This window comes from Poecilia reticulata, linkage group LG9 (genome assembly GCF_000633615.1).
Source record: "Poecilia reticulata strain Guanapo linkage group LG9, Guppy_female_1.0+MT, whole genome shotgun sequence".
NCBI classification, from domain to species: domain Eukaryota; kingdom Metazoa; phylum Chordata; class Actinopteri; order Cyprinodontiformes; family Poeciliidae; genus Poecilia; species Poecilia reticulata.
The window spans coordinates 12,257,733-12,285,342 of record NC_024339.1 but is presented as its reverse complement, the minus strand read 5'-3'; the positions used below and the strand labels follow the sequence as shown (position 1 = coordinate 12,285,342).

The following is a 27,610-nucleotide window of genomic DNA, read 5'->3' as shown; positions in this document are numbered from 1 at the left end:
GTGTGTGTGTGTGTGTGTGTGTGGGTGTGTGTGGGTGGGCGTGTGCATGCGTGTGCGTGTGCGTGTGTGTGTGTGAATAGAGGATACAAGAAATAATGAGATATGATGCGAGTTTTTCCCCTCCCCCTTCTTCCAGATTCATTGCCATAGAGACAACCCACTGCAGGAAATGCCCCTGTCTGCGTTATGCTCTCATAATTAGAAAGTTAAAGGAGATAAATGCAGAAAACAATAATTTTTGCCTAGAAACCCCTTCTAACTCCAATTACTATGAATTCTATTAATGCAAACAAATTTATATCTTGCATTATGCCAAGCAAGATTCTTATATTAATGTTTCTGTCAACTGGGAGGCAGGGAAGGAATTAATGAAGGCAGCAGAGGGTTTGTGTTTACACAGCAAGTTCACATAAGCATGACACCAATATAAACTAGTTCTGACAGGGTTATTTGGATTACTGCAGTGCACACAAAGAAGTAAACACTTGCAATTCACAGGATTTAGAGAAACATCATTTATGTCATAGCTTTTCATTTCCCCCCTATTATTATGAGAGTATAAAGTTAGAACTGTTCTTTTTTAAGTGGCTTCCTGCAGTAATTGGTATCTGAGCCGCAACAGATAGCAGACTGATTCCAGATCAGGGAATTAAGAACAAATTTTACTGAAGGAGTCAAGCTGAAAGCTACAATCAATCAAAAGCCAGATTCACACAGTGCAAAAAAACAAAAAAAACAAACAGCTGAAACACTGAGTTCCTTTAAATCAAAACTAAAACCCACATTTAGAACCATAATAAATGGAAAACTGACCAACACATTTGATGTTTATTGATGGTTTTGATGATGGAACTCAACAAAATGTAATGTTTGGTTTTGCAATTAGTGACTGTATGTTGATTTTATGAATTTTTATTTTTATATATTCATGTTTTAAGGCACTTCGAACTGCCTTGTTGCAAAAATATGTTGTACAAATAAACTTGATTGATTGAAAATGTTTTTTATTTTTACCCGAGTTTTGGGATCACTGACATTCGATTTATGGAGCAACATCAGAATCTTACTCTTTTGTCTTTTTGCCTCCTTCATTTCCATCTGATATCTGTCGATTGCTTGTGACACGATTCTGATGCAGCAGCAAGAAATTATACAGGCCGGCAGCATCTATTGGATCTTGCATCATACAGTGTGAAGTGAGTTACTAACAAGCTTTTCAGAATGTTTTTCATATATTTGCAGGTTCACACAGACTGGATTTAACAACATCAACTCTAAACTTTTAGAAATATTTTTTCCAAAATACAGAAATATTCCCAAGCATAATTTTTCTGTGTTTGTGTTCCTGCTCGTTTCTCTCAACCTCAAGTTGGGCGCAGCAGATGGCGGCTCCTACTGAGCCTGGTTCTGCTGGTGAGTTTTTCCATGTTTAAAGGAAAATGTTCGTTTATCTCTACATGCTTGGTCATGATGAGACATTTCCTTCTCGATAAATTAAGCACTTGGCCACACTTTGATTACTTTATGACAATTGCCTTTGACTGTATTGTATAATTATTCAGTTTTGACTATTTAATTGGACCTAAATATAATTAGATTGTATATATATTGTCAGGAAACTAACTGGATTGTATATTTCCACATAATTGTATATGGATTGACCTGTTTGACTTGTAAAGTGTCATGGTATTTGTTAGTGTTTGCACCTTATAACTTTAACACATTTGTGTTGAAAATCCAATACTACATGCTTTGAGGTTGCTAAAAGTTGTTGCAGAGCTAGAGTAGAAACAGTGAAGCTCTTATGTTCAGAAAGTAAAACAAAAACTTTGTCCTGCAAAGATGTTGATGTAAAAAACATTTGAAAAACAGTATTTTCTTTAAATGCTGTGAAACTTTTGAGTTTGGTCGATTTGGTAAAGGAAGTTATTTATTACTGAACCAGTCAATTAGTGCGAGTCCTGCAGTACTACAGCTTCCTGGTTTCACAGACTGACCTCTGCATAACAACCAAGACACCATCAACACAGAACAAACTTATTTATTTACTAAAAGTAATTGTTTGAATAATTAAAAAAAAATTAAACTGAGTTCACAAACCATTATACAGTAAAACTGGTAAATCTGAGATACTCACTAATTTTCATCACAACATGTGGAAGAAGCACAAAATCCGTACAATATTATTGGAATTTATCTGAGTTTAAGTTAAAGAGACCTGATTTACTGTTTAGCAAAAAAAAACATTTACTTCAACAACTTTGGTTTACAATTTCTGCTAAAAAAAAAAAAAAGATAAACTTTCTCTATCAATATCAGACCTGTGATTATCAACAAATTTCAAACCCTGTTTCAGATTTTCAGGATCTAACTAAAAGGAAACTAGTTGAAATCAAACAGACAGACCCCAGCGTGGGTGTATTTGTTCACATAATAGGCACTAGAACACAGACAATGACAAAACACCCTCCCAGGCACAGTGCTTTTCATTGTGTTTATAAGTACTGCACTTCTGACTAAGGCAACAAATATCACCAGACGACTAGTCGCAGCTAAAGAACCACAGCAACACCATTTAAGTACTCGCCGTCTTTTCTGCAGCAAATCTAAAATCTGCAAGCCATCACTTGCCATGCAGAGACACCAAACACACCGTCAAACATAAACAGGAGCTGGGTGCACGTTTAAGAAGTCACACAGCATCTGCAGCAGGCTGAAGAAACACCCACTTCACTAAATTATAACAATGCCAAGCATGGGCAAGGATGTTCACACAGAGTCTTAATATATGCATTATAAGACTCCATTTTGCAAGTTAATGTCATTACGTGGAGCTTCATACTAATTTAAAAACAAAACCAACCATAAATAAAAAACAGATTAAAGAAATTTAGGAGAGTAAAGAGAAGTACCAGTTCTAATGCGAAAGATCTTACAGGTTACAAATGTACACAAATACAGAATGATTTTCAGTTAATGCAGCCTTGCCTCAAGCAACCTGTTAGTCTCAGCCTAATTCAGTGTGGTGCAGGAAAAGAAAACGCTGATAGTTGCCAGGTGCTCTGTGCAACACAGCATATTTGTAAGAGTCAAATTCAAGAGAGCAGCAGCATTAGCTACTTGTCACTTAAAGGTTATATTGTAATGAACAGTTCCTTGAGTAAAAGCAGAGGCACGTATTACAGTGCAGATTCTACTGCCTCTGATGAAAGCATTTTATTTACACATCCACGAACAAGAACCCCAGTTTACCTCGCTTAAACAGCTAAATTACCAAAAACACCGGCTGCCGAGATTTTTCTGCACAGGTATAAATTGAGTAACAAGTTAAAGCGACTTTCCCATAAACTGGAAGCGTCTCAGTTTAACTCAAGTCTTGTTGCACGTCAAAATGTACACTGTTCGACTTAAAAAGAGCTTCATGCAAATGAACTCTGAGCACTTTACAGTACACAGACATTCATCCATTCATACTCATGTTTATACACCAGAGGATTGGGGAAGCCTTGTCCAAGGGGAGCATCAACGTCTGACAGGAAACAAGAATTGAACCGGCAGACTTCCAATTGCAAGACAACTTTTTCAATCGCTGAGCCAAACCTCCAAAATGTTTATCATCAATTTGGAGTCTTTTGATAGTGACTATGTAAAAAGCACATTATAAACCACTCATGAGAACCTTAAAGTTTAAAGAATTTGTAGTAATGACAAATATAAAACAGTTAGTTGTTAGTTTGAAATAACTAACTGGATTACAGTTTGTGATGAGACTCAGCCTTTGGTGTCAGAAACTGCAAACAGACAAAAACACAATTTTCTCAGTAGGATACAGCGCGTGAAAACACAAGCTGAATATAATTTATTCAACAATATTTGAATCAGGTTTGCTTCGATGCATGACTCACAAGACAAAGGGTTGAAAATAGAAGATTTCCCATCACCTCGTCACTCTGAGAGGTATCTGACCTAAAAGCTTCAGGAATCCAAAAATATAAGGCCTGAATATTAAGCAGACACGTTGCTGCTATGTTGCTGCTCTGGTTGATTTAAAGATTTCATCAACACAAAGAACTAAAAATATAAAACAAACCAAAACATCTGTAATAAGTACGCAGTTAGTGGAAACAAGAATTAGCAATTAGAAAGAGAAATCTTATTTGTTTCTGACAAAGGATGATTGATGTTGAAAGAGTCATAAAACATTTTTTACTAATCCTCAAAACAATGTGTGCTATTTTTATACAGCTTGAGGTATAAAAAAATGTTTTTGTAAAAGTCATTAGAGCAATGCTAGTCACGCTCAATATTGATGTAAGAAAGGACAACCTACCCATTGAACGTATGCCTTATGCCCCCTTCTCATTGGACATAGGGCACCATGGCATTGCAAATCAGCCAGAACGAAGGTGATCTTTGCAGAGTCTTGCAAAGATCCTCTGGAGTTGAATGAGACTGAACATAAGAGTTCCTTGAGTGTTTTAGACGAGTAAGAAAACGTCTGTGATGAGGAATGGGATTGGTGACTGATGGTTCATTTCCAGGTAGCAGCACATCCAGTTCCTGGATGCTGCTTGGTGGGGGATGCTAGCAGCACTGGTCCAGCTGCACCTGCATGGTTTGGTCATAAGAGAATTTGAAGCTGAAGTCATGCCAAAGCTACAACCCAATCATGCTCATGGCAGGCAGGCAGCACTCCAAATTAGTTAATTTAACGCAATTTGTGGCACAGCTGTAATCCAGCAGCTGCTCCAGTTGCAACCAAGAGGATCTCATCGAGCAACTGCAAACAGCTCACAATCTCCATACCAAGAAACACAGCTAGCTCCTTAACCAGGCTTGTTGCAAACTGAGATTGATATGCACTCGGCTCCCCATAGAACAGGGCTATGATGGGCAGATGGGAAGAAGTGCACACGCCTCCAAATCGTGCATATAGGTTAGTTGTTTGTCAGCAGTGTAGGCAAGTTGTGAGTATTTTCAAGGTGCAGTTCTAATGCAAACGCTGTCAAAGAGGAAGTCCGGAATCACATTCAGCAATTCGGAGGGATTAGGAAGACAATCAGGAAATTTCACAGCCGCAGCATAACTTCAATCTTCATGTTTTCTCTGCATGATTTTTTTCATACTGCACCAAGTACAATATTGTGTTCCAGGTTAAATTTATTCCACTAAAGGGCAGCCGATTAGCCACAGTCTTGCAAGATTTGAATGGTCCTGGAGGTCAAACATAATTTATGGTCGTTTTAATCGAGTGTGAAGGAAAGTTTAGAATCAGATACCTGAAAGGGCAATGTTGGAACAATTTAAAGAAAAAAACTCTTGATCAGATAATATAGCTTCAAACCTTTTCTGCTACTACAGGGAATACTTCAAGGTTGTGTAACAAATGATAAACTACTGCATCAGGAAAACAATTACAGCACCTGAATGTGTTTCACAATGCAGTAAATCATTGTTCCTTGAACCTGCAAGCTGAGATGTGTTGCCTTGAATTAAACGATTCCAGCTATGAAACAAAGAACAGCTTTTCTAGCACGCAACTTTTATATTATGCCAAATGTAATAGGCTCTCCATGGCTACAATTCAATTAAGATAATTAAAACAAAAGAGGTTGATCATAATGAAGAAAATGCTAAAGCACTGGATGTTGACCTGTCGTATAGTTTATCCCATCTCAATGTAATTTTCAGCACTAACAACGATGAGTAATAAACTCAGCAGGAGGCGTGCTGCCAAGATCTAACGTCAAAACTTTTCTCATAATGTGCTGATGTTTCATTTTGTATAATAATGCAGAGCGTTTCATAACGATCCAGTAGAGACACATTCCACTGCTGCAGACAGGTGTCTCATCCCATCAAACTAAAAAGGCTGAGATAACTGCAGACCATCGCTTGTCGTGATTGTGAGTCGAGATGAGGATGATGCTTTTATTTTTAGCCTTTCTATTCGTGTGACTGAGGTGTGAGTTTGTCTGGGGCGATGTGAGATTTAACCAGTAGAAAGACGAAGCACGAGCTGCAGTCATTTCAGAAAAAAACATTTTTTCAGGCCAAGACAGTCTGATTGTAGTATTTCAATTTGATTTTGTCCTTAAAGTAAAAATATGAACATTTAATGTATCATTTTAAAAATCTATTAAAGCTGAAGGGCATATATTATTTGGATAATTTTAAGGAATATTCACAAGCCTCCATTGGGTAATCAGTGGAAGTACTTCAACCGGTGAATTACTTTCAGAGCTGCTAGCAACAGGTGTGAGAATCAGATGGTGCTTTAGTCCAACAGCTTGTGCAAAATGAAGTGTCAGTATTTAGAGCAGAACTTGAATCTTTGACTCTGACATTAAACATCTCAGAGCCTTTTGATTTAGCAGCTAGCACCAGCTAGACACAGCTTTTGCCATGTGTGTCAAACTGGTTGCATCTATGTAGAGTATCCATCTATCCAGACATATACTCTACAAATAGTAGCCAAAAATGTCCACTTTGGAAAATATTTAAAACCGTGTGGGAAGAAGGTGCAAAAGAAAATATCTGTTCAGGAGGTCACAGCATATCTTTTATGGTAAAAGTCTCTCTGACATCTAAATGAGAAGTTTTACTATAAACCCCTTTGATTGGCTGTACAATGCGACGCAATAGTCTCATTAAATCAGGTATGTCTCTGATTGGTTGACCTGCTCCTCTTGAGGACTCCTTCCCCAGGAAGCAGGCGTCTTCAGAGACCAAACCTTCAAATCTATGTTCAACCAGTTCAGAGAGGATTGATCAACCTTACAGATTTGATTACTTGATTTATTTTTTTCTAATGCTGAAATCTGATGGATCAAGGCTGGTTCCAGATCTATTTCTCTTCTGTTTTCTCTCACAAATTTGTTTCAGATTAAAAATTACAATCTCAACTCAAAAATAAACGTCCTCTCTTGAGGTTCCTCTCTGAGAAACCACCAAACCTTTGATCATTTTTAAACATTTTATCAGTTTAGATAGCAACATTTTATTTACGTTTTTTTACAGGTAGACATTTTCTCTAACTTTATTTGTTAGCATGCTTTTTTAACCAAGTAACTATTACTGAAAGAAAATCAGAAAAAACTTGAAGAATAAATTTAGTTCTTGATTTTTATCAGTGATAAGCTCTGACTGATTCTTCTAATAATCTCTAATTGGATTTTAAATCAAACTGATTAGAAAACATTTAAAGGGTTTACACGTTATCCGTCTTTACTATCCATTCACAAATGAAGTAAATCCCAACATCACTTGGTTTTGACAAAAGTTGAAACGTTTTTTTCCAATCATGCAGTTGCACACAAATCCAACAGTAATGCAGTGTACTCCTCAGAGAAGACGCCTTTCATCCGTTAACATGGTTAATATCATGCAAAAGCGGAAACACTATTGCACAGTTATGACATTAGTGATGCAACCTACAAACAGGATCCACTGTAAAAGTAGCTCAAATAGGCTCAAATATAGTCTGTATGACAGCGCCTTCAAAAAGCGTTCACCCTGTTGGATGTTTTATCATTTTGAAAGCTTATAGAAATCCATCATGAGCAAAAAGATGTAGCTTTTTTTGATGAAAAACTAACTTTAAAATCAAGCTAAAGCTAATTACTACCCCATAATAACAGTGAAAAACTTTGTTAGCCTGATGGCATAATTGCTTAAGTCAAAAAGTAAACAAGAAAAAACAAATTTTTAAGCAAAACTTAGGCAAAAATTGATTTTGAGCTGTAACAAGTAAAAATCAGAATTTCCTCCGGTTTGGTTTGTCCTGAAGGGTTTGAGTGAAGACAAAAAGTTATCCGACAGTTCAATGCTGTGCTCTTAAAAACCCAAACTCTCTTTGTCATGATTGATCTGTTAAAGTAATAAAAAGGTTAAAACATCCAAGGGGATGGGTACTGTAAAATCTGGTCATTTACTTTCATATTTAAATACCTTCATAAAACAGCTGAGCAGAACGTTTTAGTTAGAGGTGGGAACATGTATAAAAAATCTGAAACACAAAGTTAACCCATTCATTTTATATGATAATAATACAGTGAAAGTTTATTTTTGATAGCTTGATTAGAGCTTGTCAAATTCCCAAAAGTGATTGCAATAAAAATCTACAATCCAGCGAAACCAGCTGAAGGTTTTATTTATATCTCGGCTCACAAGGATGAGATTTCAAGTCCAGGTGTGAAGAGACTGGCGTGCACATTCAATAAATACACGAAGAGTACGCAGATAGACACTCAAGCTACCTTTTCACCTTGTACTGTAAAATAGTAACATAAAAATTCTTCTACGTGCTCCAAAATATTACCAATATGACTGGTGAAAAGGTAGCAAGGTATGAGAAATGTCCATCTTTAGTGCAAAATCTGTCACATTTATGAATAATTTCTAAACCCAACGTAAACTGCAGTCCAGTTCTCACTGCAGACACAATCCATGCCATGCAAGCATGATGCTGCCATACACTTACTGAGCATTGGTTGAGTCCATACTGTACTCCTCTTGGTACCTGGATGCAGCACACATGAACACAGACAAGCACATGTTAGGTTGAGTCTGAGACAGCAGGCGAGGGAAGGAAAGTGTGAAAAGACAGGAGAGAAGAGAAGACCACTCGGGATCCCACGTCAATTTATTTGCATGTACTTACAGCTGTGAGGAAAGCAAAACAAATTCATAACCTTCACAAACTGAAACAGTTTATGCAGCAACAAAGCAACAAAGCAACAACTGGTGCCAGAGGGGAATCTCAATATGTCAGAATATCATAAAAAAGTTTATTCATTCAAAAAATTCAGCTTAAAATGATAAACTAAATATCTGTTTATTTGGGGCTTTCAATAATTTACAGCTATTGAAAATCAAAAACGTAGTTTCTCAAAAAACAAGAACACAAGATGGAGCCACACACAAAAAAAAAAATATTCTCAATGCAGACTTGACATGTTTTGGTAATGTTGTAGCTTATATTTATCCAGAACACAGTTACTGACATCCTGCACAAGGAGGGTAACCTACAATAAATCATCCGTAAAAATCTGGTTATTCAGATTATCGTACACAATAATCCTAATATTACTGGAAAGTCGAGTGGAAGGAAAAACTGTGGGTGAAAAAGCATATAACTAAACCTAGAATTATTATTATAAAATGTTTAGGAAAGATGGTAAAAAAGCATGGTTTTCAGTTGAATGTTAGTTTTTTAAAAGCGACTAAAGAATAATAAAAACCAAATAGTTCAAGATCAAACGTGACATTTCCACAATCAGTGGCGACTGCAACCCGTTTCATAACAAGGAACAATCAGCGCATTTTACTGCACTTCATGCTTCCTTCTATAAGCCTGTCACAATACACAAGTAATCAATTAATCATGGAAAATTAAAAAGACCTCAAAAATTTCCATTCAGGTCATTAATATTTTTTGAAGGGTAATTTTGTTGACAGAATCATTTATGGTTTTGGTTGAAAGTTTCCTATTTCTGTTTTATTATTTTTGCTTGTTGGGTTTTAATTTATATTTTCAAGATATCTTACAGTTCCAGTGTTAACCTGCATTATTATTATGCCTTTACTGATATATTACTTGAAACAATATTATTGTTTGTTGCGATAACAAATTATTGCGACATTTATCATCCAGCAAAATTAGTATCATGACAGTTCTGCTAACAAGCTTTATAAGAAACCCGATTAAAATTTTCAACAGGACTTGGCTGCTGCAGTGCCAAAGGTATCAATATCTGATTTAATGATTATGGTGTCACACAACGTTGATGCAGTAATTTAAGCAAAATGAGCCTCAACTAAATACTGAATGCATAAACTGTATTTGTCATGTACATACTTTTCAGTAGACAAATAGTTCTGTTTTTTTATATTGGTCATATGTAAGAAGCAAATTTTAGAGATGTAAAGCTGGATATAATCTGAATTTACATAAATTAAGAATTGAAACATGTAACTGTTTGTGTTATAAATATATATAACATTTCCTTTTTTTAATGGAATAAATACACTTTTTTGATGAAATTCTTATTTATTGAGATGCCTCTGTATATTATAAATTATAAAATTATAGAATGGGAAAAAAAGAGTTTTCCAGTTAAATTCAGTCAGCTGAACATTCAGTTTGCTCGGTTCATTACATTTCTGCTACCGATCCTCAGCAAGGTTTTACTGAGATCAGCTTCCAAAAACCAGCAATAATTACATACATTTGACTGAAAAGGCTTGAAATTCTTACACGTTAGCAAGAGAAATGACAGCTGATAGAAAATGCAAACCACAGGAGATCAGCAAGAAAATGTGCAACAAAAGTGGAAGGCATACACATATTTATGTAAAGGACTAATTAATGGACAGAGCTAACAGAAAAAGACAAAGTTTATTTAGTCTGTACTCTGCACACATCAATTTTTGCACAAAAAAAACAAACAAAAAAATCCCCCCAGCAAATAAATATGCTGATAAAATGACGCAACATTCTCCACTTATGAATTGTTAAAGCCGTAGATATTTAATGCAACCAGATTTTTATTCCCTGCAGGGCTGTAAAGCATGGTCAAGAGTATTCAGCCTTGAAAGGAGGTGATATGTATAAAAGATCAATATTTGGCAGTGGATTTAGTTATCCAGGTCTGACAGAAGCATCGTTAAATGGAGCATCTTCTAAGTTGAATGTGGTCAAAAGGGCAGAAACTCTCAATCATTTCGTCACCACAGAGAATAACTGATTCATGCTGTGTGGACAGATTACACAGAAGTGGAAAAGCTTTCAGTGGAAGCACATTCTAAAGATTCATATCAATAATGCCTTCACAATGTAAGCAGCCTAAGAAGAAAATGAATCATTTATCACAATGTATGTGAAAAAGTTTTACAACTGCGTTACGACCTGGCTCAGCCAGGGGAAAAGGGGAGTAACATTAAAGAAACCAAGGTGGTACGGTTTTAACAATGTAGGTTTATTGTTTGGGTTTTGACAACAAAAATAAAAAAATAATAAGGAAAAAACTAACAATAATCAAAATGTAGGGACTTACAACAAAATGTACTAAATAAACAAGTTATGTTTACTCTCATGTTTCTGGCCCTTCTTCTATCTGGATTTAATCGTTTGGCAACCAATGAGACAAAAATAAAGCAATCAGAAAGTGATTGCTCACCTATATCTGGGATATTACATGGCAACAAGAGCATTAGCTCCTTGTTTCTGCTTCAATTGACCATTTGTGGCCATTTGTCAGCACTTTGATGTGCAATAAAGCTATTAAGAGCTTAGATAGTTCAGCTGTAAAGAGAACAGCTGCACCTTTAAGCTCTGCTAGCGTCTGTTAGCGTGCAGCAACTATGATCAACATACAAAAAGAGCTTAAAACTGAAATATACTGAAGAAACCAACATATATGTAAAGAAAATGTTACATTCTGTAGCAAAAAAAGTCATTCTTATTATAATTAAGATAATTATAGTAAAATATATATATGGAAGAGGTGAAATGATCCTTACCTCCTATGAAATTTTAGATGGCACCTATGAGCTGCGCTCCTGAGAACCAGCATTTTCATAGCGTGCCTTGAACTGCTTTTACTGAGAACCGCCTTAAGGACTGAAGCACTGGAAGTGGGAGGACCTCACACATGTATCTCCACATCAGTTCCAAGCAAGAATCGATTTGTTGTTCTCACTTTATTGAAAGCTTTCTGAAAACTGCAATTCCAAGACTGCCCTTGCAGATGCATTTTAAATTATTTATTTTAAAATATCAATTAAGTTCAGCCACAGACAAGTAATATGGAAGTAGTGATTATGTCGTTTCTGCCTGTGATAAGCTTCATTACAATTTATTTTTACTCTATGAAATGGCTGCAACATTTGATGCTCCTGTAAACTTTTCAGCAAATAACTGATTTAAATTTTGTTTCTCTATACTCACTGGGACTTTGAATGCATGCATGCTTCCTCTCAGTGTCTGCATATGTTGGACTCGGTCCATCATGACACTGAGATTTATAGTCCATTCAATAAGCTCTTAATCACCTCTGTTTTTATACAGGGCGGGCTAGTCGCCCTCGTCTATCAGAATAAATTACTGGCAGGTCCTGTTATTCACTTCACTCCTAGAAATTACTAGGTCACTTTCCCTGAGGGTCTGAAGTGGAGAGCAGACAAGGTTTTTCAATATGGTGCAACATCCTCCTCAAATCAGCTGGAGAATATCTTAAATCTTCATAAAATACTGGGTTTTTTATTGGGGTTGGATGGAGTATATTTGATTGTAAATGCTTTTTAAAAGTGATGCTCTCTTTTATTGCATGCTTTTGTGTTTGATTATTGAGTGTAAAAGATTTTGAAAGTATACAATTTTGAAACATGAGTTTCTCTAAGTCCTTTTAATGAGATACCAGAGTTTTTTTTCTGTAGCTGTAGAGAAATAAGGTCTCCATCTCCAGTCCTTGAGGGTCAATTGTCCTGCAACGTTTGAATGCATCCCTGCTCAAACACACCTGAATGAATGGCTGCATCACATCCTCAGCAGCAACTTCCCTTGATAATGATGCATTCATTGGATTCATGTGTTTTTAACAGGAATGTATCAGAAAGGGGCAGGACGGTGAGTTTTTATGACAGGAGTTGGAGCCCCAAGTCACATAATATAGTGCTCTGGAAAAAAAGCTACTACACCATTTCCAAGCGTAAAAGGGAGTCCTTGTTTGGAAACTAAAAGAAATCCACCCCTCCATCTTTTTAAGGTAACACTATTTTAAAACGACAGTTGGCTGGAAACAGTTGGCCTGTTTGCTCAGCAGCCAACTGCAGTCTTTCTTCAGCAGCTGATGACGGTCCAGTTGGTTAATTTTTCTCTCTCTACAACAAAGGAGAAATGAAAATACGGTGCAACATTTAGCTCAATAAACACATTTACTTCAATGCAGCTAGTAAGTTTAGCCACAGTTTATTTGGTTTGTTGAATGTATGAAAGTCAAAATAACAAATGTTATTAACATTGTTATAAGTAAGTTTAAATTTTCTTTAAATATTGTTTCTTTTTTGTTTTAAATATTAGCAAAAGATAAATTTTTATATTTTTATTTTCCATTTACTTTTACTTAATATTATCATTTCACGAGAATCCAACACTGGCCCAGTAATAATAAATTGCTCAACCTAAAATTACTTTGCTGACATAAAGCCTGTGACCCGTGTGTCAGAGACATGGATAATAGCGTCCATATATTACTAAAAATAATTACGGAAAAATGGATACATACATGCCTGAAAACATTTTTTGTTTTTAAAGCTCTGACCTGAGAGACTTCATCCTGAATGTTTAAAAACAATTATGACAGATGGCATGCAGTTTACTGCAATTAAATCCCTCCATTGAGTTTGGGGTGTTCAAATCAAATGAAGCTAATTACGGCATGAAAGCTGAGAGGCATAAATAAACATGAAGATAAACGAGGAAGACCCGATCTGTCCTCGCTCTGAAAAATGAGCAACACTGAAACCTATTTTATGAAACAAGCAAGCAGTGAATTTAGAAAGGACATGAACAACGTAATTAGTTGAAAAGCTGTTAAATGAAAATTTCTGATTCTTTTAAAATTGCGAACAAATGAGAAAATGGCGATAGGGCGATGATAAAACTAAATAAAAAAAATACAATTCAGCTCTCATTTGTTTCACCTCCCTACAAGCTGGAGTATTTTATTCCTCTTATCACATACCTGACATCTGTTTGTGGCTTATATGAAAACCCTTTTTCTTCCAGTTTTGCAGACAGATGAAGATGCATTACCTGAGGCGACTTGTCCTTGCAATTTTAGAATAAAGTCGAGCTAATTTTTCACTCTTAAGCACATCTATAAAACACCCTCAATATAAAGTACCCCAAGGATAAATGCTTGAAAACTCAATAGAATGGGATAATAAAAATGTTTAAAAAAGACTGGAGGGATCATGGGACTAGAAAAAGATTAAAGTCAGTTTAAGTATCCAAAAGAATTAAACTTAGTTAATGAGTGTCTTCAAAAATGTTTTCTTTAAGCTTTACTTACTAAAGTAGAGTTTTGTTGTAAATTGAGGTTTAAAAATGTTTAATGCATCAAAATTTATCCAACAATTTTAACTTTAAACCAATGAAAACCTAAAACTATTAGTACCAAAAGGCAAATACTGAGACAAAATATCAGCAGCAGGTGCATATAGAGCATGTTAGCAACTCAGATATAGCAACCATTACACATAAATATCTCATTATAAATAAATTACAAAGTTCTCATCTGCATCAGCTCCATGCAGGTCAATTGTATAACATTGCTGAACTGTGAACCGCACTACCGACGTCCATGTTAGGGCTGCACAATGTCAGGAAAACTGATAATTGTCTGTCACTAAATAACATTTTAATAATTACCTGTTCTCTAAGTCAGTTTTTCTCAATGTCCAATCAAATTTAACAAAAAGCGTCAGACTGTAGCTGTACTCAGATTGTATGTAGGTAAATATATAAATTTCTCCCATCAACCATGTTTTGTATTACTTTGAAGTTAGTTTCTAGCTTTCAGGCATTGACTGTCTTATTGAGTTTGATTGGCAACATGGAAGGTAAAAGTATAAAGGACTGCTTTTGTGTTCCAAAGCAAGACTTTCAGCTGCTTCCATTCACTCTATGTGTAACACAAGCATTGCGCAGCTCACAGATATAAAGTATTCTGGCTACATGGTTGCTTCTACCAACCTGCACAGAGATGGGGACATGAGTTTATTAAAAAATGCCCAAACTTGAGTGTTTGGAGGCACAAAAGATTGACACTCAGACAGTTTATAGAGGACACAAACCAAATTGTCAGATATGTGGCAGAGAGGTTATACAATACAAACCACACAGGTGCAACTAGGGGTGAGTTGTAAAAGAGTGGATTTGATTTTTAGGTATACATAATATGAACTTATTATTTATGAGCTGTTGGCTGCATGTTAATGTCTTAGTTTGGGAAATGGATATACTGCAATCTGTAACCATCAAAACAAACCAGGCTTAATAATATCCAGAGGTAAAATATGAAAAAATGTACCTGACATGTCTTACTATGCCTGGCTTTTAAAAAGATTAGTCTGTTGTTGCTTAGCTGAAGTTTTTCCATGTGTTCTTCAAAAACCTTTAAAAGTATTCTGTTATTAGTACAACAGGGTTCCAAAATGTTGTAAATCGTGCAGATAAAAGTTTTCTACTGCTTATAATATGATTTATTTTATTAAGGACTGCACTTCCAGCGTTTCTCCAGCCAACTGAACATAAATCCCACACTGATCACATTTATCAACCTAGAAAGCTCCGAAACTCCAGACAAAATCCAACCAGGAAGCAAAAAGTATAAATAAAAACTCTTACTAAAATATTCCAACTAAATAAAACAAAACAATAATAAAGAAAATCATTATTCCTCTATAATCTATATCCTATAGTCTTCTTGCGAACAATAGAAACGTTACCACAACAATGGTTGAAATCTGGTTGCCTGGGCAACCAGCCAGATGATACATTAGGTTTTACAGCCCGAGCCATTCAAAGATATTGTGTATTAGATTAGAATACAAACAGATTTATGTATGGGAAATATTACTCAGTTTCTGGGTTTACTAAGAGTCAATATGTTCTGCTTGACTGCTGGTGGAATAGCTGGTTTTCAGAAAATAGATTTTGATCAGAAACAGATAATCACTTATCACTACAATCACCTCCATCACAGCAGCAACGGCAAATTTCATTTTCACTCGTGTAATCCTTGGAAATCATTTTTGGGGGTTTTGTAACTGCTTATATTATTCTTCCTCTAGCAATTTCATCTGTTACATATCTCTCTGCTTTCCTTTCCAAGTTCATCACCAGCACTTCTATTAACATCGTTATCACAACAAGGGATACTGTTTTTTTTTAATCATTTTTGATTAAATAGACATTACTGTCCTTTATCGCTCTGTTTAAAGTAGAAAGAGAAACCTGGAAATTTGCCAGCTTAAGTGTCAAACCCTGACTCACAGTGTTCATTTTATGTTCACCTGGATGTTCAGAACATTAGACAGTTGTGCCAATTCTCCTAACAAACTGTGACATCCGTCCAGCCCTGCCATCAACAATAAAAGGTTTAAACAAGTGACATTTGCCCCAGGGGGTAACATGGAAATGGCATTTCCATTCCAAGAGAACTCTGACTTCAGCTGACTAGAAAATATTTCTGCTCACCACAAACATCAAGGACACATCAACTTTTGGGTGAAAAATGGATGAGTAAGCATTTAGAGAATTATTCAAATAAATAATAACATCACAATTCTCACAAACTATTGCTTTTAGGTACTCCATAAAACAAGATATGTATGTGTGCATATGGATGCATCACCAGCATGTTTGGCTGTGCAGAGCAGCTTTATGCAACATTGCCAACATTACAAAATCCTTCTTTTTTTTCAGCTTAAGCAGCCTGACGATGACAGAGACAATGTAAAGCATGAATCTCTGTTGCTCTGTGTGACAACGGATAAAAAGTCCATCGGTTGTTACACAGTGAGCCAGCCCACATGTACCACATCCAATTTGTTTACCAAATCGAAGGAGAGAGCAGACTGATTCTCTGGATTCTGCACATGTTGAAATAAAATATGCTAGTGGAGCATGTTAAACATAAAGACTCTCTTGTGATTTGCATTTTTATTTCATCACCCATTCTGAATGCAGTTCATTAGAATGTCTCCAAAAAACTGTTCATCTTTAATTAAGCAGTGACCTGGTTTATATTTGACCCAAGAAGAGAATCTCAATTCATAAAACTGTGATAGGAATGCAGCATCCACTGAATTATGTAAGCGCTATACTGCAGCCATTAAATCACAGTGATGCTGTGAAGAAAATGACTGGCAAGTGTTTTCAAAAATAAGGATCTGGGCATTAAGGCTGACGTAAAAGTTGCCCAAGATTTAATAATCTACGAGGTATATCAATTAGAAACGGAGCGTTACGCTTCGACACATTCTAATAGATTCCTATGGGAAATGCAGATATACGCATGGAAAGCGTCAGTAGAAATGCAGCGTAACTTTCAGTCATGCATAATTACGAAATAAGTTGTAAGACTTGAGGCGCTATGCGCACTCTGCATTGAGTTATTTCGTGGATGCTGCATTCAGAAACACGCCGCTGCGGTTTGGATATGCGGCTGCTACCTTTGGCCGACATCGCTCCCGAAAGAGCCCGGGCTCCGGAGAGGGTTGGAGGGATTGACCCAGGTGGGCTCGGGGGGAGTCTGCACGTCGGTCTTGACGTCTGGGTCGATCTCCGATGGCGAGGGTGTCAGTTTAGCGCCTGCCATGCTTGCCAAGCGATACTTCCAGCAGTGCGATTCCTCCTCCTGGTGTCAGAACAGGCTCGGTTCAGGCGCCGACCCTGCCGAGGAAAAACTGCATCCCGGTCTCACTGACGGCGCACGGGGACGGAGGGGGGGACGTCTCCCTCCCTGCCGCATCACAGAGTCCTCCGATGCACTGAGGGGGAAATTAGCAGGACTCCTGGTTGTGTTGTGGAGTCTCCCTCCATTCCTGGTGGAGATAAGAGCGCCCTGTGCAGCTCACATTCACTCGTCGTCACGATCCAACGTCAAGCGCTCAACCAACCCGACGGGCTTTTCAGCGGGTTACATAACCAATTGCAAAGTTAATGATCGCGTTTTTCTTCTCATACGATCAAGAAGCTATTCATTTTCTTGATGTCCTGAAAACGGCATCATATTCAGTTGTTCTTTTAGAAGATACGAAATAACAAACCAAAGCAGCCTTCCGAATGAATCAAATCCACAGTTCAGTCAGGAGTAACGAGAACCCGCATATCCAAATGAGCAGGTGGCCCAGGTAAACACTCCACTGCATGGTCCTACTGGTTTGCATAGAAACACAGATCAGCCGGTGTGCAAACACCGTCATCATACAACTGCAATGCCTGTATACAGCAGCAAACTTTTCAGTGTTTGGTCTCTATTTATTTCTGAAAGACCAAGCAAAGCAAATGCAGCATATGCCACTCCTATATAATTTAAATTTAATCACATTTCATTTAAACTTTAACATGATGCAATAATGCTTTTACATAAACAGTAAAAGGGCAACTTTTAAAATCAAATCAACCAAATAGATATTTTGATGCCAGAGATCTTTCCCCTCCCTGAACATCTGCTGATGTTATTGCCAGCAGAATAATGAACCATGTCTCAAAGATCAAATCATTTCATTTGATCCCATAACAATGAGTTTGCTTTACCCCAGTGGCATTCAGAGTCAGATCAATAGCAACAAGAGTATCTGTGGGATGTGCAGCAAACAACCTGCAGCAAATATGCAGAAGCTGCTTGATGCCAATAAAGCAAAATTGTTTAAAATGTCATAGGAATGTTTCTGATACCTGCTTCTTCATCACCACAGAATATTTTTGTAAAACGTCATTAAAGTTGAAGAAGAAATTTTTGATTTTCAAGGTTAGTAAACCAAGTTTACTGAAAGTTCTCAAATGATTTGAACTTTTATGATGCGTATCTAAACTGGTCTCATTATGCATCATTTTTTTTATTCCTTTATATTCTATCAAATCAATCTTTCTCTGAATCTTTTAAAGTGCCATTTTATTGTTAAACCACTACGTTTTGTTGAAGTTTGATTATAAAACGTACAGGTGCACAGAAGATATTCTTTGAGCCTTTATTCAACTAAAATGGGTCTGGTGATCCCTATTGGTACACGTGAGAGACAAACAACTGGCTTACTAAAGAGTAACTGATCTAATTTTCCTCACTGCAGCTGTAATAAGAGCAAAGAGCCGAGTTAAATTAAGAGCTCTGTTGTTTTTGAGGTCAACAGTGCGCTGCTCTTATCAATCAGAAAAAGAAAAGAAATACAATAGAGACTCTGGTTAAGTTGATTTGCTCCTCAGTTGACATGATTTGTGTTTGAACAGTTGAATAAACAGAAAATAAATAAAACATTCAAGCCTGGATTTGAGGAAATGCAAACAATTCACATGTGTGGTATAATACAACGGACACTATTAGCTAACCACTACCACCACTAATAATAATAATGTTTTATAAACCTAAAAAAAAAAAAAAAAAAAAGACAACTGATAGTTCCCTAAATCTTCTAACACATACAATTTTTTATATCGCCCATTTCTATTCTCGATTCATCTGTCATCCTAATGACCTAGAGTTTGCTAGATGATGTTTTCTTCCTCTTAATGTTTGCTCCTAATAATGTTGCATTACAACTTCCACAACTAATGCATTTAGGAAGCACATGGCGCACAGTATGTTCAGTGGAGATGATATTTTGAGTTTTGCCTCCAGGAAACACATCACCCATCTGGTTATGTTGGGATGCAGGAGATGGGACTGTGATTATTTCATCCCCAATTGGATATGGGAGTCTGGAAGATGCAAACAAATGAGAGATCTCTTCTAACAGTGAGCCGTTTATTATGTTTGAAAAAGATTTTTTGGTTTATGTCATTATGTTACCTGGACTGAAATAACCGTAGTTTAGTAGATTTTCTCTTAAAACTCCAGTTTTATGACAGTATTAATGCAGATTTATTATACTGCATATATAGAGAGAGCTACCCCAGCATCTAATAGTGACAGTTAACTTGTCATGCAGAACAACATTTAGCATTTCCCACTGGTTTTCTAACCTTCAACTTCAACAAAGGCTAAATTGGGTTTGGTGTCACTCCTGGGTCAGAGGTGTATATGTTGCCACTGTCTTGTTTTTCTCTTGTTCAGTTTATGCAGGGATTCCTTGAAATATTCTCCACTGCACTTCTGTTTTCAGCATTTTTTTTCGAGAGATAAATGTGCTTGAACTAGTCATCCTGCTGGCTTTTAATGGGTTTGTACTGTAATGGGTTGATAAACCCAACTACCACCACTGATATTTGTTTTACAACCTTGAAAGTATATTTTGCCTTCTTACTTTTCCCCAGTTATATATAACGCTGGTTTGTTTGATTCTATGTTGTTTGAACTGCATTAAATCCTCTTAATGCACAAACAGTATTATTGAGCAAATTCTGATTACACAGACATTTAAACTGACCAGCATGTAATAAAACACACAGTGCTAAAAACATAAATATAGTTTAATTTTACATTGGAAAATCTAATTGCTTTTAAGAAAATCATTGCTATGAAAATTATTGTAATCTCTAACAACTTTTTTTTTGTAATTTAGAAATTAAATTTATTATGTCGTCCAGAGTATCTGGGAACTTCTAGTTACAAACTTTCCAATGAAGACCAAGCATTTTGATGCGTCATCAAGCTTCAGTTCTGTTAAAAACCCGTAGTTGTTTTATAGATATAATAATAACTTTATTGTATGATCCAGAACGCTGCTGCTCAGGTTCTCACTAAAACCAGGAAGATAGAGCACATAACACCAGTTTTAAAGTCCCTACACTGGCTCCCTGTAGCTCAGAGAATAGACTTTAAAATACTGATGTTAGTTTATAAATCTCTGAACGGTTTAGCACCACAATACCTTAAAGATCTGTTATTACTGTACCAACCATCTAGACCCCTCAGATCTTCTGGTTCTGGTCTGCTCTTCATCCCCAGAACCAGAACCAAACGAGGAGAAGCAGCATTCAGTTTCTATGCACCACAGATTTGGAACAAACTTCCAGAAAACTGTAAAACAGCTGAAACACTGRGWGCCWTTAAATCTCAACTTAAAMCCCACCTGTTTAGAGTTGCTTATGGCTAAATTAGGGTTAGAGTGCAGGTTTTGATGTCTTCCATGTTTTTATGTCTTTAATGTTTTTAATTTTTTCTTCTTTCTTTTCTACGTTTTAATGATGTAATGTTTTTTGTGTTTTTATTTTTATTTTGGTTTTTTAAAATTTTTTTTAAATCTCTCTTTCTCACTGATTATTTCTGTTTTTATTTTAATTATGTAAAGCACTTTGAAATGCCTTGCTGCTGAAATRTGCTATACAAATAAAATTTGATTTGATTTGATCTGATGGAAAATGGAAAAATATGTACAGCACAAAGCATTTGTCTTTTATTTCATTTTTAAAGTAAGAGTTGCCCTGGCAACCATTTTGTCTGTTAAATCTCCAAGGGATCTAGAAATGTTTTTAGTGTGAATGGTTTCATGAAATTATTCAAGTATCAGGATATTTTGGATTAAAATTATGTGGGCTCTCCCAGTACACTGAAAATGGGTCATCATGGTTTTACTCAGCAAAATAATTATCCAAAACATTTGGGGAAAATCACTCCAGAAATGGTTAAACAAACCCAAAACAAAACTTCTTCCATGACCAACTCAGTCTCAAGAAATTAATTTTACACGTCCCAAATTCTATAATCTGTGTGGGCTGAGCTAAAGAGAAGAGAAAGTATGAGATTAACCAATGAGCTTCCTTCTCATCCTGTACTGGATTGTAAGAAGTTAAAGTAAATGACTGTGCTGCCCTGTTGGAAAACAGGTTTGTACAAAGTATGGACAACAGATGTGCCAATTCTGGTGTTTTATTAAAAAAAAGATTGAAAAAAAGATTCTCTGAAATTAAAGGTTGGGTTTAAGTCAAATAAATTCAACAAAAAGTTGAATTTTAACGTACAGATGTTCTCTCTAGCATCAAACCTTTAAGGGCTAAGCTAACAATTTAAAATAAAGAGAAGATCAGCAGTATCAAATAATGAACATGTTTGATCTAAGAAAGTTAATCAGAAACAGAAATGAGAACAGACTTGAGCACAGAGACACTGTGTGGCTAAGGGAAGAACTACAGACGGTGTGTCGCTGATCTCAGAGAGAAAGAGAAAAATTAAAGTCACTGTTTGCTTCATGTGTTGTACAGCTAATGACAGATGGCAGTATAGCTCTAGGTTTTGTTTTCTGTGAGGTTACGCTGGTGCACAACGTTTGGATCAGCTCTTCAAACCTGTTCTTCCTTTCCAGGCATAGCAAGAATTTACACGATAATTTACAAAATGAACACTAATGAAGCAGAACGAGAAAAAAAAGAACAAATTCAACATCAATACAAGGAAAGGTTAATGCAGCATGATAAATCAAATACGCCATCTCATGCTCATATTAATACACATTATGTCAGCCCCAAGGTAAATCCTGATGCAGATATTAAATGCAAAGATATGACAAATATTGACATAAAGCAGCAAGGCATATTAGCTGAAAACTGGCCACAGCTGAGGGGGGAAAAAATCCTCTTCGAAAATCTTGGAGTAGCTTCATGAATTCTGCAAGATCATAACTATCTTCTGACACGATGGCACAAAAAAATGGAGACGCAGAAGTTTGTGAGAGCTTTGATGTCTCATAGCTGCCAAAGATCTGACATTATGAAGTATACTATGAAGTACAAAATATTGAGAATGACTGATTTAAATCCACGATAGCTGCTTTAGATAAATAGTTACACAATATAAATAAGAGGGAAAATGTCTAGTTTTTGGCTCAAACCGGGGAGAATTATTTCACTCATTAAGATGGCTGAAGTTGATTTATTAGCTGGTGATCCCATCAGTGTTCACCAGTCACTGGGCACGCCTCAACTCCCGCTTTACTGCATAAGGGCAATGAGAGCTGTGGTAATGCTTCCTCTGTCAAAACATATTAGGGCGGTGAGCTGGTGCTGCTGTGGGCGAGCTGTCTGCCTGAGCACAGTGTTGCACAGAGAGGAGGAAGAAGTCTAGCCAATGACACTGGCAGTCTTACACATATACACACTTCCAAGCAACACAGGCAGTTATTTTTTTCCCCTGCTGCTTCGTGGCCTGTGGCTCATTTGTGCAAAAAGGCTAAACTAGCCACTTGTTTGCTGCAACCTTGAGTAATCTTTAAGAAATGACAGGCAGTGGGAATGTTCACTTTTGTTAGATGAGTGTGCTACAGACAGTGGCTGCTTCAAATTTAAAAGAAAATCTGTCTTTTTTGTAAAATGTCCCCGAGTGCTTTAGATCCTTTTATTGAACCTTTGTTATGCCCTGTTGTGCTCCTTGCATGAAGCAGAACTGTCTTTGTGCGTCCTAGGTGCACAAAGAAATGTTATTGAAGGTCCTTTTTCCTAGCAGCTTTTAGACTCTATAACCACCACAACGCTTAAACTGAATAAGTTTTTACATTTCTGCTGTCATTTCCACACTTTCTCATTTCATATCTGTATAGTTCGCTTTACCTTGTTAATGAATATATGAGTACATTTCTTGTAGATTTATCTGAATCTCAATATTGTCATTTTCCCAAAAATAATGGCCTAACTAGTTTTTTTTTGTTTGTTTTTTTTAAATGTGATTTTTTCTTTCTTAAATCATCTTTTGGCAAAAAAAGAGGTGAAATGTTTTTTCTTTTGCCAAATCTAAGGCCATTACTTTACAGAAGGTGGAGATATGCTATTTTTTTTTAAATAACTGCACTTTTTTTCTTATGCTGTAACACATAAGGTGTGAGGTTTAAACATTATATTGAAATATAAATTATATATATATATATATATATATATATATATATAAAAGGCAAAGTCAGTCAAATTCCATTTCATACTATTTCATCATTTCATCATGAAATAATAAAAAGTCCCTATCTCATACCTATTTGCATTGCATATTTTAAGAACCGATGCACAACTTATTTTGTATTATATTATGGAATTTAATCCATAATACAGATCACTTCAGACGATTTCTTAATGTAGGAAAGGTCTAAAACCCCTGAAGTTTATGTCTATCTAACTATGAATATGCAATCAAATAACGATTTGATTGAATGAAAGAATCTTGGACACCAAAACCATCTGTATCCCAGCGTTCCTCAGCCTGGATCTGCTTCTAATTGCAGCATTATGAAACACTTCCCTCAGAGTCTCACTGCTTGCTTATGAAGTTATCTATCATGCTTTTTACTTGGCAGCATTTTAGTGCAATTAAAAATGACTTCTCTTTCCATTTCTGTTTTTCTTTTAATGAACCTGTCTGCCTAACACACATTAACATGCAGGGACAGGACAAGTAACGCTGAGCTGAAACAACTAATGCTTAATAATTAGATACAGCAGATATCTCTCACAGTATTTGCTCAGTACTTAGCACGCCACATATATCTACAAACAAATATACTCAACTAAGAAATTCATCCTGGCTCTGACTGGTTGTTTCTGACTGGAAGCTATGTATTTCTGCAGATGGCAGTAGGACCACAGGGAGGAAGCAGAGGAGCGCAATTTAAATAAATAAATAAATAAATAAATAAATAAATAAATAAATAAATAAATAAATAAATCACCTACTTCAACTTTAAGAATCATCTGAGCACTATAATAATCAAATAATCAAATATTTCCTAGCCAAATTAATCCATCATGCTGTCAGTTTTAAGCAGGAGATTTGCATCAATTTTGTAGCAATGGTGCTTATAGTTTTGAAACAGTGCTGGTCTGAATTCAAGTTGATAGAAAGTGAATTCAAAGGAAATATCTTGAGTAACATATTTGGCGACTGCAACATAAGCCCTAAGATATCTGACAATTCCTTTTTTATGTGTTTACTTTAAATCATATTTGGGAACAGAATTGTGCGAGTGTGTATTTTTTAATTCAGAACTTTAGCTACACTTAATAAATAAAAGGAATTTTCTCAAATTGCACAATGTGATGACTCCCAAACCCTGTTTCCTGTTTTGAATTAGATGCAACTTACAGAATCCTGCATGAGTCCAACCAAAGAATGTCAGGCTGAAAAGTGACCAGAGTTTTAAACAGTGAGGACAAGAATTGCATTAAAAAGATTATGGAAAAAATGCTGCAGTTATTAAACTTCGACTGTGTTTTTCTATAGAAGATGAAAAACACATCCGACAACCGACAGGCAGCGGAGTCGTGAGTTTAAAAGGCCGCTACTGGGCGTTTTTCTAAACTAATGCTGCAAATCCATAATCAGCAAAGCAGAATGTGACAGTGATTATGACACATTTTCCTAATTGCTTTGGACAATAAAAAAAAAGAAAAGCAGGCAACTGAGGACGAATTGATTCAAAACTACTTTTAAAAAGCTAGAAAGAAAAGACAGTTATAACTGACATTAATTCTATGTTATTATATACAAAAGAGAAATATTTTGGATTAAGAAAGCCATTTCTTAGAGCTAGTATATGCATGGGTGAAAGCTCTACAAAAAGCCAGAGCACCAAAATCCCCTCCAATGATTTGCCTCCATCATTTCCGCCATTTAAGTCCTGATAAAATCACCTCCACTGATCTTAATTACACTGGCAAGACAAAGCAGAGGAGTTAAATGTTAAATGCATCAGAGAATTCCAGCCAAAGTGTTGTAATGGTCCGGAAGATGAGCTAATTCTACAGGACACATAAATACTGATTTTTCTCTTTTTTCAGAGCCTGTCCCCTGATGAATCCACTTCTAATTAACCTTCCCATGTGTGTTATTCTCCTGGGAAGTGCCCTGAGCCACTGAAATGTTCACACAATCCCACATGAAGATGACTAAAAGCCCCTTGGGAGACATAAATCAGAACAGAAAGTGCTAAAATTTATATTTTCACAACTTGAGTATGTCTGTAACAAAACTCCTTCGGCCACTGTTAAACAGATTGTTTATGTTCCCAACAACGGACTCAAGAAAACACCCTTGCACAACACCCAGGATTGTCTAAAAAACATTTTGCGGACATATTTGGGTTTTCTGTTCCACTGCAGTAACAACAGTAACCCTTGCACTAACAACATGTTTAAGACACAGCCATTAGGCTGCTGATGAGAACAAGTCTGGAGGACTTTAAGTGTCGCCCACCCACTCTGTGCTGATGGTGATGACTAATACCACCTATGGTCTGAACCGCAAGCTCTAGTAGCTCCACAGAAACAGAAAAGAAACCAGAAACAACAGCCACTTTAAAAAACAGAAAATATTTCTGGTGACATTACTAAATTGGATTCAAATATGAGTAGCTCTTATGGGTTATAAACAGATTATGAAAAGAATGATTTAGAATGGAAAGAAGTGTGTTTTATCTATTTGGACTTGATTTTTAAATGTAAGGATAACCTGTAAGAAATCAGGTTCTCAGTTCTCAGTTAGAACTTTCAGCAGCTATTATATCTGCTCCCATGTTTTCTTCCTTTCTCTTATCTGTAATCGACATAATGCTTGCGTTCCTGAGGGTTTTTGGGTTTACCGCGCCTCATTTCTGTGTTTGTCTTTGTTCCCGGTCTTATCAACCTCGTAAACACACTGAGATGGAAATAATGCAGGCATTGAGTCCCAGCAGTCCCCTCTGCCACAGAATCGGTGCAAACAAAACAGCTGCTGCCATCAGAGCATGACTATTGTCTGAGGACATTTTATTTGTGCTTATGACTCTGGATAACAGTATCTGGCTGAGTCAACCAGAACCCCCTTTAATCGAACATGTCATTTTGATTTACAGTATCATTTACAGTATCTTTTGCTTTCTGCACAATTTGGACATATTTCTATATTAAACATCCACAAAAACAAAAGGAATGCCAGAGAGAAACCAATGTCAGAGAGTGGCTGTTGCTGTCAGCATTAGTGTTTCATCTTCCTTTCAAGTGCCACGTTTTGACACTGAAGATGCTATTAAGAGTTAATTAAGAGACCAATTAAAAGTGTTCACTCTGTTTACATTGTGTCAACCAACACACTGTCTTGATTAGATGAGAAAACCCCCAACATAATGACAGATATGCAGAGGATTTATATGCATGTATGTAAAATACAAGGGCATCTCAAAACATTTCTGTAATTCAACAAAAAAATGTAACATACCTAGATTCATCAGACAGATGTTTATCATTACCTTAAGAATAAAGCTCATAGATAACACCTGAACTTTAATTTATGAGAAAAAATAACATTCCATAAGACAAAAACAGAATTACTTTCATGCAAACATTTGTCCATTTATGGTCTAGAGAAATCCTAGGAAGACAGCTGACTGTCAGAGTGTAATAATGGTAAATTGAGTGGAAGGAAAAACTGTTGGGGTGTTTTATGTCATACTGCATAAAACACCAAAACACACATTGTTCCAATAATTCATGCAAAAATAGTCCCAGACAATGATTGAGTGTCTATATTGCACAAAGAGATGTTTTGCTAGAGGCTGATATGTCTATTAAAAAATGCCTTATTTACTGTTTTGTGATATTCTCTTTTTCATTAGCTAAAACGTTTCAAAATTAACAGGCATAAATTCACAGATTATTCTGCGTGTAATTAAATTGTTAGTTTAACATTTTAAGATGCAATAAAATAAACTTTTTAATGGTATTCAAATTGTGAGATGTACCTGTATGTGGAGCCTAATTTCTGTTTATGACTCTGAAAAAGATTTTCCTCCTTTCATGAATGTCACAGTCACACTCAGTCACAGATCCACAGGTGTGCACACTATTGTACCCACACTTTGAATCCGTACACCCGTGCAGACAATACTCCTCTCTCTCTCTCTCTCTCTCTCTCTCTCTCTCTCTCTCTCTCTC

The 27,610-nt window shown here is 36.2% G+C and overlaps 1 protein-coding gene across 20 annotated transcripts in view; it reads right to left on the bottom strand.

The window, feature by feature from the left end:
- kcnt1b (potassium sodium-activated channel subfamily T member 1b) overlaps positions 1 to 27,610 on the bottom strand; it is an 83,170-nt gene that overhangs the window by 39,963 nt on the left and 15,597 nt on the right. For 14 of the 20 annotated variants that reach the window (XM_008417923.2, XM_008417915.2, XM_008417912.2 and 11 more), the window contains exon 5: positions 8,483 to 8,521. The exons of 4 other annotated variants lie outside the window; for them this stretch is intronic. In XM_008417923.2, coding sequence (XP_008416145.1) covers positions 8,483 to 8,521 — 39 coding nt within the window. Of the gene's footprint in view, positions 1 to 8,482; positions 8,522 to 17,241; positions 17,918 to 27,610 lie in introns of those variants that run through there. 2 more of the 20 variants (XM_008417926.2, XM_008417929.2) reach the window with 2 other exon arrangements.